The sequence below is a fragment of the Tupaia chinensis genome, unplaced genomic scaffold, assembly GCF_000334495.1.
Source record: "Tupaia chinensis unplaced genomic scaffold, TupChi_1.0 Scaffold000094_1, whole genome shotgun sequence".
In the NCBI taxonomy this organism is placed as follows: Eukaryota; Metazoa; Chordata; class Mammalia; order Scandentia; family Tupaiidae; genus Tupaia; species Tupaia belangeri.
In genome coordinates this window covers 4919251-4937775 of record NW_006159556.1, presented here as the reverse complement: position 1 = coordinate 4937775, position 18525 = coordinate 4919251, and the positions used below count along the sequence as shown (strand labels likewise).

At 35.8% G+C, this 18525-nt stretch overlaps 1 protein-coding gene across 1 annotated transcript in view; it reads right to left on the bottom strand.

The window, feature by feature from the left end:
* Positions 1-18525, bottom strand: part of MAPK10 (mitogen-activated protein kinase 10) — a 302050-nt gene that overhangs the window by 52677 nt on the left and 230848 nt on the right. The window contains exons 10-11 of the mRNA XM_006143294.2: positions 14412-14594; positions 11081-11205 (exon numbers count right to left, since the gene is read on the bottom strand). Of these exons, the coding sequence (XP_006143356.1) occupies positions 11081-11205; positions 14412-14594 (308 nt within the window). The remainder of the gene's footprint in view (positions 1-11080; positions 11206-14411; positions 14595-18525) is intronic.

Below are 18525 nucleotides of genomic sequence, written 5' to 3'. Positions count from 1 at the left end.
GGGGGGGGCGGAAGCCATTGAGGGCAATCATGAATGTCAGGGACAATGGAGGAGGAAGATGGGACATGGCAGAGGGTGGGGATGGGGAACCTAGGATGGCAAAACAAAAGGCAAGGTATGCAGGACACAAAAATTGGGAAATCATTTGCTGAGAACATATATGTTGATGTGCTTGATTGAGCCAATGCACAGTGTATTTTGGATGGAAAATTCATATGTGTGTTGTGATGAGAAAAAAAAATTTATAATAAAAAACAAAGTATAAAAAAAAAAAAAGGAGGGAGAAGAGGATAAAGACAGCAGTGAACAATAGAGAGGCAGGATGTTAATGAGAAATAGATATGGTTTATTACCTGTTGATGATGACATGTATAGTATTCTCAACTGAACCGGTCTGGAAAGTATTTCATGATGGGTGAAGTCTTTTTAATAAGCAAAATGAGAAATAGTGATTGACTGTTTAAAAAATTATAATAATAATTATTGGGAAAAGCATGGAAAAGATATTGAATGATAAAGCGGGGAGATTGATATCTCTGTATTGACTGACATGCATGGCATTCCCTTTTGAAAAAGCAATGGAAGTCAATGTAAAGTTATATGTAATCTAGTGTAATAGAAAGAAGATTATGATGATAATAAAATAAAAAAAAAAAAGAAAGCAATTTTAGCAAAATTGAATTTGCCTCCTGCTTAAAACTTTTCAAACTTCTAATAGCTCCTTAAATAACTCAGGTCACGCAGTTTATGTTTCCAAAGTATTTGATAGGTATTTTCTACAGTTTGAGAGTTGCTATTAAATCTTATATTATAAACTTGTTATGCAAACTGACTTCCTTTTCAGGCACAGGAACCACCAAAAAAAATGTCTGTTAACTTTTTTAAGCACGTGTTTGCATCCTGTGGGAGAAATCAGGACACAATAAACAGTAATTTCAGAATTTCAGATGGATTAGTTATTCAGAAACTGTCTTGAGGATGTGCCTAACCTTTTGATATTAGTCACCAAAGGAAAATGTCAATTACAAAGACTTTAATCCCCTTTTCTCCCAATGAGAGAGATACTTCTGTACAGAGAGTTGTTTTCAAGTACTACTCATTTAAATCATCCTTTCCAGATACTTCATGTTTAACATACTGTGCTAAACTCAGATTCATTAATTCAGTAAAAAGATGGTAAGAATATATGAAGCAAGCTTGTATACATTTTATTCAGTGGTTCACTCCAAAAAGTGCACAACAACGCATGAACCGTTTGAACATTAGATACGTCACATTCATATGCATCATAGCTGTTTTTCCCTTAACACTCCAAGATTGTATGTACTGAGTGAAGTAGAATGTATTGAATACTTTTAATTTAAATATATTTGGAGGCCTATTGTCTGCCATGTTGTTTTAAGGATTTATTATGAACTCCTCATTAAGAGTGGGTGCACATACAGAGCCAGTAGAAGACAACTTGGCTCAGCTATAATTAATGAAGGTAGAGGCAATGCAAACAATAACTCATTCATGAAGTAGGTTTCATAGAGCAAGGAATACATGATATTCATGATCAAATGATATTGGCTTGTACTGTGAAAACATATTCAAGATCGTTCAGTCAGTGGTAAGTAATGAGAATAATTCCCTGCCATTCCTCAATCACTTAAAATTGGTTTGGAGGCTCCAGATAGTCAATACATGTATAGATGAATCTTTAAATTACAAATTGTCTTTCTTTTACTTTTTATAACATTAGGATTCTGTGATTAATCAGAATAATCTATGGATTTCAGTTACCAAAACCTGCTCAGGACATTGTTTCATATTCAAAGCAAAATAGTTGTTTTAAAATCAGAGCTAGAGATTGATGAGCATAATTTGTGCATTATAATTCAAAGCAGTTGATGCACATCTGGTTGAAGATTAGCAGATTCTCACTACAATTTAGTTATAATTGATTAACATCATGAGGGATGAATGATAATAGATTCTTCTTACATTCAGGAAATCATATGCTAAGCAAGTTATACAATCAAATAAGATAAATAACCCACATTAGGAGGGGTTTATTTCATTTCTTCAGGAGATAATAAGTTATGAAAAATTCTAATTCAATGAACATTTCCATTAGCTATTAACTGAATAGAAACCTACCAAGAGCAAATAAAAGCAGACAACTTTGGTTTTGCTTTTTGTTGTTAAATTCACTGCTTGGTCACCATCATCTAGTTCAGTGTGGGATACAATATTTCAATAAATATTTACATAATGAATTAATAAAGCTGTTAAAAAATGATCAAAGCAAATGTGAACCATTTTATTGGAGCTGGATAAAAAAGAAGAAAAGAATGAAGGAAAAATAAAAAAGGATGAAGTGAAAAAAGAAGGGAGGAAAACAATGACAGAGGTCTTTTCTAGTTTATTTCATCTACTTGGTAGCACAGGAGTAGGACAGAAGCAACCTCAAGAAAAACAGAGGGTGAACTCCTAGTCCCCACCATGCTCATGTCCAGTATCAGCTCAACAAGCTAGAAGGTGCTTCATTAGATGTCTGACAGCAAACAGAGGGTGGACTCCTAGTCCCCACCATGCTCATGTCCAATATCCGCTCAACAAGCTAGAAGGTGCCTCATTAGATGTCTGACAGCAAACAGAGGGTGGACTCCTAGTCCCCACCATGCTCATGTCCAATATCCGCTCAACAAGCTAGAAGGTGCCTCATTAGATGTCTGACAGCAAACAGCTCAAAGAGTGACATCGACAAAAGCAAGGAAGCACACATATCGGTGAAAACCCCAGTGAGGAATATTCTTCTGCCAAGACTATCAGGACAGCCTATTACTTGTGAACTCTTGCCAAGAAATCATAACGTACTTGAAGAAATTAAATAGTTTTTAAGAGTAATAGTTCCTTCATTTTATCTAGTGAGGATAGATAAAATGAGCATCTCTTCTAACCTCCAAAGTCTTCTCCTCTCCAGGTAAGTGCTCAGTTCCTGGTTATACTTCTCTTTTACTTAGGGATTTCGGAGTTGTGAGTGAGAAAAGAATGACTGTGTAAGTGCCAATCCTGGGTATGTTCGACGTCGGATGCTGTCCTCACCCTTCCTTTATCTACTCTGTATCTGAGAGGGTTAACTCTCCAAGATGCATTTCTCAGGCTCATCTGACAGCCTTTGGCTGGTCTCAGCCAACAGGATGAGGGCATTATCAGGAGATAGAGAGGAGACTCCTGGCCATTTCTCGCCACCCCTCTCTCCAGAAGTAGCTGTCTCTCCCGTGCGTCTGTGAGTCCAGGTCCTATGGCACAGGCCCCCAACCTGCGTTCTAGTAAACCACTCCTTGCTCTTGGGCTGGCAGTAGCCTCCTATTATTAATCTTCGGGTTGGCCCAAGAGTATCTGCCCTTGACTTTTGCACTGCAGTCTGAGAATGCCCTTGGCTTTGCCACTGTTTAAATGCCCTCAGGGTTTGTCTGCTCAGCTCTTCATCTCAGAGCGCAGGTGCGCCCCTTCCTAGTTGGTCTCAATTGCCTGCCCCACCTCATTTGTCAGCTCGCACTCGGGGTTGCTTAGACCAAGCTCTGGGCCCTGCTTTATTTTGACCACGAGCTTCTGTTTCCTCTCCTGTCCTTTCCAGTCCCATGTTTAGCTCTAGTTCATTCCCTTCAGCATGGCTTCAGGGCCTGAGTAACTGCAGCTGCTCAGAATTGGAATGCTAATATTCTGAATATTGATTTTTGCTGAACTGTAGCTCCAAACTACTTCTATAATGATCTTTAAGCTCCTATTAAAGATTTACCACAAACAGATTTCCAGGAATAGGTAAAATGAAAATTTACACTTTTATATCAGAAGGTTGAAATAATGAATATTTCCTGCTTGGTTGATCATTCTTTTCATACATTCTCTTTGGTAAGATGGCAGACAAGAAGATGGTTAAAATAATGTCATATAGTAACTGCTCTAAGGCTCATGCACTCTATGCTAGCCTTGTGATAGCTTAATATGGTCAGGTTAACTTGTTCTTATAAATTATCTCACTATAGGCAAAAATAGCATAACCCCTATGAAATAGTAAATAATATCAATAAAGCACTTAAGATTCTATTCGTTGTCTTATGTTATGCAAAATAGTAAATGTATAATGCTATTGACTATTCTGGGCTTACATTTTCCAAGTATTTATTTTAGTTGAGCTTCAGCACTAACTCATGTAGGGGTTATACTGCTTCCCAGGTTACACTCTCACTGGAAATCTAAAGGTCAGGTTTTTCTGTTTTGTTATGGTTTTTTTGAGAGGTTTTTGCTATAGGGTGCATGCACTCGCCAGGAAGACAGCGAGACAGAGAGACAGAAAGAGAGAAATCCCTCTCCAGAGGGGATGGCCATGCCACACAATCCCTCTCCTCTGTTCTCCTCTTGGGATCTTGGGCACTCATGCACACGCGCCCAGTGCGAGTTTAAGCCACCGAATCCGGGATTCGAACTGTGGTCAACTATGTGGGAGTTCAGCAACATAGCCATTATGCTGCTGGTCCCAAGATCAGGTTGTTTAACTCAGGATTTGCATAGGAGGAAAATTCCCAAGGAGCCCTGTCCCAACTGCCAACTTAATCTTGAATAAATAAATTAAAAAGGCAGGCAAGTTTAGCAGTGCCCCTGTTTCCGTAATCCTCTCGACCCAAACTAGTTGGATTAGTCACTCCTTTGCCCATAGTCTATTCGAGGATGTCATGTGTCCTTATATCTCTAATCAAAGTATATCCAATTAGTCTCCTCAGTCTACATTATAGCTGTAACCCCATTTCCAAGCCTCTGTTCCAGCACTCTTTTCAGAACTATTGCTCAGCTGCCAGGCAGAGGATGCTGTGTTGCCTGCCACTTGTCTCCAGGGCTCACCCACTGGAGAACAGAATTCTCAGATGCCAGCTGCCTGACTGGCCCAGTCTGCCTCTCTGCCCAGATTCCTGGAGTATTGCTTCAGCCATTAAGGACTGCATCTGGCAGTCCTCAACACAATGGCCTACTTGGCTGGCCACTAATGGCTTTTAAGCCTGGTACCCAGCACCAGTCCCTCACTGGGATGGTTCCAGTGTCAGGTATTGAGATTTCCTTTTCATCAAGAACCGTGGGATTGAGAAATCTCTGGTCTGATGAATTTTTAATTGACTTCTTGATGATTGCTTTGAGTTTCAACGTCTGAGTTGATGATGGAACACATTCACTCTTCTACTTCCTCTGTCCTCCCTTGCCCTGCACAATGCATGAGAAGCACAGAAACCCCTACTAAGGCTCCTGCACCTTGGGGTGCTGGAGTTTCTGACAGAAATCTAACTGTGTTTTATTTCATGTTTTTGGTAAATTCTCTTCTTGTTTGTTCTGAGACATAGTTATTCAACTCTTCCTCAGCTTGGAGTTCCTCCAAATGCTTTTTTTTTTTTTTGCTTTCTTTCCTTTCCTTTTTTTATTTTTTAATTTGCTAGTGGGTACATACACTCACAGAGAGAGACAAAGAAAGATAGGGAGGGAAAGTGAGAAACTACCCTTCCAAGGGAGATGGTCATGCCTCAATCCTTTCTCCTACATTCTCCTCTTGGGCTTTTAGGTATGCACACACACCTGTCCGGAGTGTTTCTCAAACCACCAGGTCAGGACTCAAACCACAAGTGGGCCATGTGGGATCTAGCTGCTTTAATCACCATACCACTGACTGCCCCCCACCCAAATGTTCTTTAAGGGTGCTCTGTAGCCCTACCCTGAGGGGCTGCAAATGAAAGTCACAATTACTCTAGCACAGTATCTACACTCAAGAATCAGTACAAAAAAAAAAAAAGAACAAAAGAAAAAGGCAACAAAGCCTCACTGTGTCTGTGTTTCTCTCCAACAGGGCACATAAGAGCACAAACCAAGAACCCCAGACAGTTCCGAACTTTCCCTGGTTCCTAAACGTTAAGAGAGATAACGAAGATCTTGGACTCGATCATGTCATTTTCTTTTGGCTTAAACTAATGACACTGGATTCTCTTACACTCAGCAAAGTGGAGGTGGGTATCTGTCGACTGCAACGAAAGAGGACCAACACGTTGCAATGTTGTGGGAACTATTGGGTCGGTGGTGTATTTGCATAGAAAAACAGAAAAATATGTCATGACTTTCCCAATGGCCTAATAGATCAATTTCAATGTTTTCATATTATTAGGAGGAAAAAAAAAAAGCAGGACATTTCTGCAGTTTCTTGGCCAGCTGGTCTTTTTCCCAAATGCAATTATCTTTTTCTAATACCAAAAGGTAGTGAAGCTTTCATGTGAAGGTCATGATAGCAATGATGAGAATAATAATAATACATATTACTGGCTGCCACGTACGGTACCAAGCACTTGATGTACATTAACTCTTCCAATTCTCAGAGCACCATGCTATATGTGTAGACAGAACTATCTTAGTTACTGAAAGGTTAAAACTATGACTAAGGCCAGTGAGGAGCAAGCAGAGCAAAAGTTTAAACCTAACCTATCTTTCATACCTGTAAAGATGCAAACAACTCTCTAAACTACATTTATATGTAGTATCTTTGTCTTCTTAATGAACAAGGAACCAGAATTCAAGCACCTTCCCAGTGTTTCGTGGAAACGCACGGACATTAAATGCAACCAATGAGTTCTATTTTGGACATCCACTTTAGTTACTCTGGATGTTATTTGAATACTAACTTTCTAGTACTATGAGCAGTTGCTATTCAAAATATTTATGTCCTATTACAAAATTAGATCACTCTTAAGCATGACATCTAATTTTTTAAAAAATTAACTTCATTTTACCTCCCAGAGTTAAAATATTCATATGCTTTTCTGTTGTGATTTTGGAAGTTTTAGATATATGTGATAATTTATAACCTGAATAATAGATTACTACAGACAGCATTTCTCCATTCTTTTCCACTTTTCCTAAAGACTTTCTCATGTAGTTTCTCTTACCTCCTGTCTATTTGCCTCTTATTCCTCTCCAACAAAACATGATTTTCTTTCATCTTTGAGCTTCGTTCCCTCCCTAACATCATTTGAGTTAATTGCAAGTTGTGTGAAGTCAGATCTCCTTGATGACTTCTAACCATTTCCATTTATTGGAATTGTAAAGAAACACCAAAGTTTGTTTTGCCAAATAGTCTTGTGATCCCTGGCAGAAGTCATATCACTCCATTATAGTGTCGCCATGTACCCATGAAGAAAGGTCATTCTACTTCAGACACACACATATATGCTATAATGAAGACCCTAACTCAAAGGATATCACAGACAGCAGCGCCCACTGCTGCTTCTAGGACTTTCTGGATCTGCCTTCTTAGCTGTGCCCTCTGGAAGCATTTCAGAGTAAGAAACTAGTCATGTCCCAGGACCAGGATTCCAATCTACCACTGCAACATATAAAGACCTGTTCACTCTTGTACACTCAATGACTCCAGCCTACATGTCAAATACTTGCTGGCTTATCTGTGTATTAACTTATTTCTTTTCCTAGGCCTTCAGGATCTATCAGATCCCTTCTCTAAACTTCTTATGTCCTGTCTTGTTGCTATCCATGCCCTGGCATGAAAATACTAAAACGGTTGAGAAAAAGGCCCTAGCCATTTTAGTACCCTAAATTTTATTGGTTTATCCTACAAAGAATTTTTACATAAAAAGTTAAAATAAGTTTAAAAGTTCATTGTTACTATTCTAATATGTTGTAATAGATTCTAAGCAACTGTCTCTTTTATAGGCAACATAATTACAAGTGAATTACAAATGCAGACTTTATGACTCCAATTAAACTATAGGCCATAATCCATTAAAAACAGATTATACACATTAAATTAGATGTAAGGAAAAATAAATATGGCACATGATTTAAACTGTTAAAACAAATGAGGAGAAATAATTTTAAATTGTTTATGTTTATCTAAAATTTTTATCAACATAATCTAAACAATTTTTTTTTTAATTTCAACTTAGAAAAAAATCTTATGCTGGGAAAAAAGCAGCACCAGATCCAAGATGGTGGCTAGCAAAAAGTTGATGTAAGAGCTTGAAGAAATCCTCAAATATGGAATGAAAAAGCTCTGTAACATACAGGTTGATGATGGTAATTTATTGACTTGGTAGGGGTTTATTGTTCCCAACAACCCTCCATATGACAAGGGGGCTTCAGAATCAGAATCAACTTTCCAGCAGAGTACCCATTCGAAACACTGAAGATCGCATTTAACACAAAGACCTATCACCCCAACATCAATAAGGGGCAGGTCTGTCTGCCAGTGATTAGTGCCGAAAACTGGAAACCAGCTACCAAAACCAAACAAGTAATCCAGTCCCTCGTAGCACTAGTGAACAAACTCCAACCGGAGCACCTCCTATGGGCTGACCTAGCTGAAGAATACTCGAAGGACCATAAAAAATTCTGTAAGAATGCTGAAGAGTTTACAAAGAGATGTGGGGGAAAGCGATCTGTGGCCTAAGATCTGCCATAATTGATTCCAGCAACTTTGAGCACAGACCCCAAGCAGTGCATTCGGCAAAGCAGGACTCTGGAAAATTGACACATGCCACCACCTGGCGTTCGCTTGTGGCAGTTACTGACTTTCTACAATTTTCTTAATCAAAAGTGGTCTAGGTTACCGATAAAGAAAGTATTAAAATTTAAGATATTCTAAAAAAAAAAAGGGGGGGGTGACCCCCTTTGGCGTTGGATATGTCATAATGGCTATGTTGCTGGGCTCCCATGTAGTTGACAGCGGTTCGAGTCCTGGACCCAGTGGCTTTAACTCTCGTCAGGTATGTATGCGTGCATGCCCAAGACCCCGAGAGGAGAGTGGAGAAGGGATTGCGGTGGGGTGATTTCTCATTTTCTGTCTCTCTGTCTCTATTTTTCTGGCGAGCATGTGCACCCTATAGCAAAAACCTCTCAAAAAAAGAAAAAATATTATACTTAATTTTCATATGCATATACATCACACTTTCTCTTTTTTATTTTATTACTTCATAATACTCAAAGAGTATCTTTGAAAGTACTTTTCAAGAGTCTGAGATTAGAAGAGTTCTATATTTTAGTTGTAGGAATATATATTAGTTTTAAGAATATTAAATGTAGCCAGTGTGATCTATTTTGGAGATACACTAAACTTGGAACTATTTAATTGTAGGGATTTTATTTTGCAAGAATCAAATCAAGTAACTAGAAATTAGTTTGAAGCCAACTGGAATATCAACATTATAAAACTGAGCAAGGGAGCAGATCTTAAAAATGTCAGTCAGGAAGGTTACACCTCGGATTCCACACTTGAGAGATTCATTTATTGCTAAGATATTTCCTCTGAAGTGTTTGAATGCATTAGGACTAGATTATATTATGAAAAGCAGCGTACTTGATATTATGTTTGTCAAGTTCAATTCTACCTGGTCCTCACTACCATCTTTCAAATCTTACTTCTGTAGTGAAGAGTGAAAAATGAGAATAATGGGAGGCTGGCAGGTGGTATGGTGGTTAAAGATGCTGGACTCCCACATGGCCTACTGTGCTTCGAGTCCAGAACCTGGTGGCTTGCTTTCTCACTTTCCCTCTCTCTCTCTCTCTCTCTGTCTCTCTCCGATCAAACTGGAAAATAATAATAATAAATAAAGTTAAATAAAGAATAACTCTTTCAAAAAAGAAGAATAATGTTTAGTGTGAATCTAGCTCCTGAGATGTGGACAAGCACTCAATAAAGCAGAAGAAAAGGAATTTAAATCAGGCAAAAATATCTACAAGCAAGAATACTTGGGGTGGCGGTGGGGGTTGCAGAGAAGTCTACAGGAAAACAAACAGCATTTTATATAGAAGATGGAGAACTTACAAAAATGAACTTAAAGCCATGTTTTAAAAAATGAGATAAATTAGCTCTAAGTATTCCAAAAATTTGAGGAGATAATGTTATTTCTAGGAGAAAGTAACATTGCCAATAGTGACATTTTTCATTTTTCAGAATTATGCCAGAGAGTATGAACACTTGGGGGGAAGGGAAGAAATGAAAAGTGAGAAAGCAACTCTCCTCTCCCATACAGTCTGTCCCCCCTGCTCCCCCCACCCCCCGGCCGTGCCACTCATGCAGGATGGCCACGCCACAGTTCCTTCTCTTCCATTTTCCTTTCAGGATTTTTGGCACTCATATACACACACCCAGTATGTTTCTCAAGTCTCTGGCTCTGGGACTCAAACCACACAGTCAGTCATAGAGGATCCAACCACCTTAATTACCATGTAACCAGCTGATAGTGATGTTTAAGGTAAAGAAAGGAAATTCTCATCAGGAAGCCAAGAGACTATATACCAGAAACAACAAAGCCCTTTTGCCCTCTGCAGTCCCGGGACACAGAGATAAGTGAGATATAAAGATACAAGAAAGAGACTGAAGAGAAGATATTAAATGATTTAAAATGTTTTAAAAATAAATTTATTTTAAAAAATAAATAAATTTAGTAAATAAAAGAAGTCATGCTTCTGAAATTTTTAAGCTGTGTCTGAAATTAAAACATGGAGATACATCTTATTATGATGTTCAAGTCATGATCAACCTGAGACCATACTCTTTTTGAAATATGTACTTTTCCTCATCTAGTTCATGCAAGTTTTTTCAAAGTCACCAGTGGCCTGGCAAAGCTTTCTAACTGAAATATTCTTAGCATACTTTATCAACAACACATATTTTATCAAGTAAATAGAAGCAATGCAGCTTATCCTTCATCATGTTTTCTACCACTGTTTGCGTTAGGAGAGCCTAATGGTTAAACACACAGGAGGGACATAAGTACTAACAACCGAATGAAAACAAATGGGAGGGTGTCATGGATATCTAAAATGTGTTGGTTTAAGACAATCCCTCTCATTGGAAGTCCTGGGGAAAAGACTCATGTAAGATATAGGTAGAAGAGAATAAATTTTAGAAGAACAGGTAAATAGCCTTTTAACTGAAGCATTTTATGAAAGCCTTTTGTGTGTTCTTTTGGATTGTTACTGCTATTAATTTTCATCACTGAGCTATGATTTGTTGGTAGAAGGAAAGTAAAGTCAGCCTATGCCTTACCGCCTCCACTTCAGCAGGGTCATACCAGACGTTAATGTACGGGTGCTGTAAGGCGTCATCCACCGATATCCTTTTTGCTGGGTCAATCACTAGCATCTTCGACAACAAGTCCCTGGCTTGGCTGGCTAAAAAAAATGAAGAAAAAAGTTATTAAGATTTTTACTTTTACAAGGAAATTTTTTTAACAGAGAGGAAACAATGAATTAAATATCACTTTTCTTCCAAATGTCAGGGAGATTTCTTGATATGTTAGAAAAGAAATTGTCTTTTGTATCTCTATCTGTGTCTGTAAGCCTAAGGCTTTGTTTGGGGTCTTTAAAGGTTGTGATGCTGTGTACATGAGTATAATTATTCACTTAGATGTTTAAGTTGAATTTATGAACCAAGAAAGTCAATTTTTAAAAGTTATTCATTTAATTTGAATGATTATTACTATTACTATTTAATTAGCTGTAGGGTGTGTGCATTCACCAGAAAGAAAGAGAAAGAAAGACAGAGAGAGGGAAAGTAAGAAAGTAAGCTACCAATTCTGGGACTCAAACCGTGGTTAGCCATGTGGGAGTCCAGCACGTTAACCACCAAGCCATGTGCTGGTCCCACCAAGAAAGTTTTTGTAAGTAATCTGCTTGAGTAACCAGTATGAACAAAGGATAACAAAGACAAAGAGCAGGAAAAATGCTAATACATGACGCTTGTCAGATTCATGGATGACTGTTTCAAACTAATCCCGTATGTGTTTTCATATGAATTCTCGTTCATAAAAAAAATCATCAGAATTTGAGTATTCAAACTGATGTAAGAAATTATGTAGTACAAATTTCTTATATACCTGAAAACAAACTAAAGAGTAGATAGAAATACTACTCAATTTTGTTTTAAAATCCTAAAATCATCAGACATTTTTAATCAATGATATCATGATTTGATGAAATCAGGTAGCAAGTGACTTAAATCAGCCCACTACAATACCAAACATTAATGAAAAATTATATTATATACTTTATCATGATTAACTTTATGGATATGAGCAGAGACAATTATAAAATTGTTTGGTGATAAACAGTAAGCATATTTATTTAATAACACTACTAAAAGACATTAATTTTAATTTTAAAAATATATAACTTTTACATAAAATAACAGTTTTAACAGAATTAAGAAATATCTTAAATAATATTGTTACTCATCTGGTCTGAAAGTTTAACAGTGAAAATATTCAGTTAGTTGCGTATATATAATTAAACTAAAGAGACCAAAACCAAGATTGATTTAGAAAAACTCAAGATGTTTGGTTCCATGGACATGTACCTATTTTATTTTATCAGATTTTCAGATTAAGGTAACTGACTTAATTGCACAAATTTGAATATTACATAAAATATAAAAATCAGGAAATAACAACTATCCCAACTGACTAGAGATAACCACTATGATTATTAGTGTATTTTTTCTAGTGCTATTGATATATTTTTCACATAATTTTGATTCACATAATACTTCAGTTAAAATATAGCAACCTATTTTTTCACTTATTCTGTAAACATTTTTCTTGTAATTATTATTACATCTTAATGTTTTTAATGTTCTGTACTAATACAAAAAAATCACTAATTAATAAACTTGAGAATTTTTTATTTATGTTAAGCATTTTTTGAAACTTAATTCTAGAAATTGATTACGACTATTTTTTAACAAAAACTCTGAAGCCCACAAAAATAACAAAGCACAGAGGGATGAATACATTAATTCAGTACTCTTTCGCATTGCCAGTGGCCTCCTAACAGCCTAACAGAGCCAAATATGGCTCTGTGTTTAATTTATTTCATTGGTTCAGAGATCTCTTTGGTTTTTAATTTAAGATTTTGCACCCAGACTCATGTATATTATCCCCCAGATTCTCCATCAAACCTATCCATATTTTTGCTATCAGAAAGGGTGAAGACAGGAATGGACTGCTCAACTACAGAGGCATAAACCATTTTATCATTTAAAAAAATAAAATAATTATAGATATGTGTTATAATTCTAAATTGAATTAACAGGTAAACTCAAGACCAGCCAATGGTGAAAGCAGTAGGACACTGCCATGCAAGGCTGGGGCTACATGGAAAGCCCAGGTTCGGTTCCCAGACCTACCTGAGGTCTCCCTATATATATGCTGACTGAGACTCGGGTGGATTGTGGTATGAAGACCCTGTTAGAGGTGTCTCTCTCTCATCCTCTCTTTTTCTCTCTGATTCTCTCTCTTGGACGACATGAATAAATAACATTTTTAAAAGAGTTCCATTTATTCAACTGCTTTTTAAAAATATTTAATGGGGCCAGCAGGTGGTGTGGTGTTAAGGTGTTGGGTTCACACATGGCCAACAGTGGTTTGAGTGCCGTACCTGATGGCTTGCTTTCTCACTTTCATTCTCTCTCTCTGTGTCTCTCGCTGGTGAGTGCACATGCCCTGTAGCAAAATTAAAATAATAACAATGATAAAATATTTTTTAAAAAACTAAAAACTTTATATTTTAATATTTAATAGTGACTGAGCATTTATGAACAGGTCTATTCTAAATGCTTGATGAATTAGTAAGTCAATGAATTCTCCCAATAACCCTATAAAGCAGACACTTTCTACCTTCATTTGTTAAAAGAAGTAGTTAAAGATCAGGTAGTTCAGAGGCCATTTAGCATGAGGAAGAGAACGTACTTGTTTAAAAGTCAGATTCTCAGCAGTGTCCCAAATTATAAAAAGAATTCAAATAATAATTTTTTTCCTTGACTCCAAATAAGACTGAGGCATCATTGAACAATTTCGTGGATGACAATATTAAGATCTGTTACTCAAGAATTTAACTGTAAACATAGTAGTTGAAAGAATCGCTTATTAGTGGAAGGACTTACAATGAATAATAATGTATAGGTAAAATCTCATTTACTACTCTAAAATGGAAAAAAAAAAACAATGGTGATTAAGCACTTCATAAAATACAAATAAAAGAAGCTCATAAACCTGCATCTCCAAACTTTTACAGCTAAAAACTTGTGTTGAAAATACTTTCTAGGAAATGAAAAGGACTGGAATAATGATTTCAGTGTACAATGTAGTATGCTGATATTTTAGAATTACATTTCAAAAGAATAATTTGAAGATTCTAATTAGCCCTTATGTAATAGTTAACTCTTACTATTGTCACATACTTAATTCTTATCTTTCCCTCTAAATATTGAAGCAATTCTAAAATCCTTTGCCACTCCCTTTGTAAGAAAGATGTTTTAAGAAACACATCCCTGACTCCCATCCTCCATGCCAGGGTTCTCAAGTCCACCCTACTTGGCATACCTTTGAGTTTATTGTGCTCAGAGTCCGCTGGGAAGAGGGAATCTGGAAAGAGCTTGGGAAAGGTGAGTCCCGCGTACTTGGGCCGATTCTCCACATAGTTTCTTACTGTGGGTTGCAATTTCTTCATAAATTCTGGACATGGTGTTCCTAGTTGCTCAATTACCTTATTCCACTGGTCAATATCTGATAATTGAATAGTTAAGGGAAAAAAGTGCAGAACACTCGCTCTTGCCTTTCAAGAGTCAAGAGGCTAACTCTCCTCAGAATCTTGAACAGTTACTAACACAGTTGGAGTTTTACTATGTGACAGAGAACATAAATATAAAATCAGAATTGTCAGGTAATAAATCCTCCTGGAACTCCAAATTCATTTTTAGAACTTACACAATTTGGGGATATTAGCATTATTTAGCAAAAGTAGGATATCATGGAATTGTCTTTGGGTTATAAAAATAAAAGTTATTCAGTAACACATAAAAAGAATTTCTTACATTAATATAAAGTTCTATGTAATCCTGTGATTTAGAAGAAAAAATATACAATGGCATTTTACCTTGAAGTTACCTCAATCATTTTAAAAATAACAAGCATACAAATTTTAATTAATATTCAACTACAGTCTTCCTAAATTACCATTAGGATTTTTTTCTTTTCTAAATATTAGGAAATTTCATCATCTGTTGATGTTTTTACTCAAACTCTTAACACATACGATCAATATAAGTGATAAGCAAATTAACATTAATTCCTTACCAAAGATTTTTTAAAATTTGCATTTACCAAATAGTCACCATTTCATGTCTATTGTTTTTACTCTAACATCCTTGAATAGCGTTTTCAATGAGATATGAGGGTGAACAGAGGGATATTTGATTTAAGATGACAAGTTTTCATCCAAATACAAAAAGTACATTAAACATGGAAGAGGAAAAAGATAGCCTCTCTATGGAAATCAATACCCTCCAAAATGAAAGCAAGCTCTTTTGAACAGACATACCTATGATTAAAATTATCTTTTTCATCTATGATTAATATCTGATATATCAGAGCCTTGAAAATCATAAATACCACCCATGAAAATTCTAAAGGACCAGCTGGAAGCAGCTGATTTCTGACAGATCTCACTATATTCAGAAGGTGATGGAGGCCTTGATAGTTCTTAAGCCAGCACCACAAGCAGTGCTCTCTACAATGTTTATTCTTCTATGAATCTATCCTTTACTATTAAGTTGATCAATTTAATTTTACTCATGTGATGTGCGACAGCTCAGGGACCCTTGCCATGGTATTACTTAATTGAGGTATTCAAGAGAGTTGGACTAAAAACTGTGGACTCTTTCGATGAAAGACAGATTTGAACAAAGACAAAATCAAGTTAATTTATAAATCCTCTTTTACTTCCTTTATGATCTGGATGAGTAAAATTTCAATTACTACACATTCCCTTGATTATTAGAATTAAAAAATACATATAACAATGGACTATCAAGAAATGAAATGAGGGTAGGAAAAACTAAATTATATTTGTTTAAAAAACAGTAGCAATAATTAACTAAGTACCTGCTTCAATATAAATTCATCTAAGTTACTATGTGCATGAGAATATAGTAGTAAGTCAGAATCATTAAAAATAAACTAAAACATTATGTAAGGTTATTCAAGTAACTCTTAGATAAAAACTTATGTTAGTATTATGAGTATAAGTAAGCTAGGGCTATTTAGATATATTTAAATGTAAACATTAGAATAGTTAAATAAAACTCAAATGCTGGTTTGTCATTATAATTTATGAAATGAGGCCTATTCTCCGATACAGATATGTTATCATGACCTGATGAGACCTCTTTAATCATTGGTCAAATTCCCACAGAATTATGAAGACTTGATGTCAAACTTTATGAAGCAAAGTAGCTGCCTGATTTTTTTCAGAAAAAAGTCATTTAACAAAGTTAGCAAAATGTTCCCAACACACTATTATACTCTATTTACATTCACCTGGACTTCCTAGTTCATTCATTAAACAATCAATTGCTTTTGGGGTAGTATTCCCCAAACTATTCTAGAGTGAATATTTATTTATTTATTTGTTTATTTAAAGTTTAAAAAGAGTTCAGATATTCTAGAATTTGTTTAACAAGGAGAGTTAAAATGTTTCTTTCAATAAGTCCTAATTAGACTCTGTAGAAGTACTCAGTGTACTTTCCTATCTTAGATTACTTTTAAATGAAAAGAAGGGCAGCAAGAATTTTTAATTAATGTCAGTGAAACAGTCACATGCTCATGCTACAGATACGAAGTATGACCGCTATAAAAGTCAATGCCTTTATTTTAACCAGTGCATTTCAAATTCTTTCTGCGAACATGTGTATTTAAATGGTATGTGCTTCTTTTTCAGATGTTCATAGACCAGAACATGAACAACTATGTCAAATTTAATCAAACACATGATTTTTCTTTATAATCATAATTAAACCAATATAAGCCAAGTAAAATTCAAGGTTGGAAGCCTTATCTTCAAGTATTTAAGAGAAAATTTTAAACTGATATGGTAAAAATTGCTTTATTTTGTCCATAGAACTGATGTATGATTTTTCACAGGCAATGCCCTTATAGAATGTCTCTGAAGTGCCTTCCCTTTTTTATCAGGTCAGCAAATTTATATAAAACAAGTTTATTAACATTTTAATTAGAAAATAAGGTAATAACTTTTAAAAAGAAAATCAACAGATATCCAGTTATTATATTTGTTAAAAATACATAAAATCTTAACCAGATTTTGTGATTATTTGTTAAATGTTAACTTGGAAAATATTTTTTAAAAAGAATGGCCATAAATATTTTTGTAAAGTATTTATTTGCTTTAGAACACCCATTAAATTAAATCATCATTTGTATACTGCATAGTATAAGAATCTGAATATAGAGATACCAGCCCTGTATAGTTATCAAAAAAGCCAGGCTGGCAGGTGGCATGGTGGTTAAGGTACTGGACTCCCACAGGGCCAACTGTGGATCAAGTCTCAGACCTGGCAGCTCACATTCTTACTTTCTCTCTTTCTCTGGTCAAATAATAATAATAAAGAAAATTAAGTAATTCTTAAATAAAAACCATATTTGTTTTTTGTATTTTAATCTATTGTTTCAGAAAATATCATCCTTAACATAAATTATCAAAAGTACTGAATGAAAATAGAAAAGTGGTATTTACTAAGAATTATTTGATAATAAATTTCTTCATATAATCCTGAACTCACTACATAAAAATAAAGAGTTACAGGGTAGGCAGGTGGTGTGGTGGTTGGGGTCCTGGACTCTCCCACAAGGCTGACCATGGTTTAAGTCCCAGATCTGACAACTTACTTTCTTACGTTCCCTCTTTCTGTGTCTCTCTCTTGTTAATTTAAAATAATAATAATAAAATTAAATAAAAATAATTCTTAAAAAAAGAGTTGTGTTGCAAAAAGTTTAATCATATGAGTTGATGACAAGACAAGAAAAATGTGCAAGTGTGATTATTATTGAAGTCTTCAATAAATTGAATAATAGAGTAAAACCAAGTAAATATGGAGAGTAAAAAAATCAGTATCTGAAATCCCAAGATTGAAAATTATTCTGGGACTAGCAGGTGGCATGGTAGTTAAGGCACTTGACAGTATACCATGGCCAACCACCGTTTGAGTCCTGGACCTGGTGGCTCGCTTTCCCACTCTCTCTCTCTCCCTCTCCCCCTCTCTCTCTCTCTCTGTATCTCTCTTTGGTCAAATTAAAAAATAAATGAATGAATAAATTTTAAAAAACAAAACAAATATTCTAGTTAATATTGTGAGGTAGTTAAGAACTTACATATTAAGCACTTTTCTTTTTTTAAAAATGTATTTCTTGGGACCAGTATAATGGCTATGTTGCTGGACTCCCATGTAGTTGACTGCGGTTCAAGTCCTGGACCTGGTAGCTTAAAACTCACGCTGGAAGCATATGCATGTGTGCCCAAGGTCCAGAGAAGAGAATGGAGGAGAAGGGATTGCAGCTTGGCCACCCCCCCACCCAGGGGGTGATTTCTCACTTTCTGTCTCTCTCTGTCTGGCAAGCACACGCGCCCTATAGCAAAAAAAAA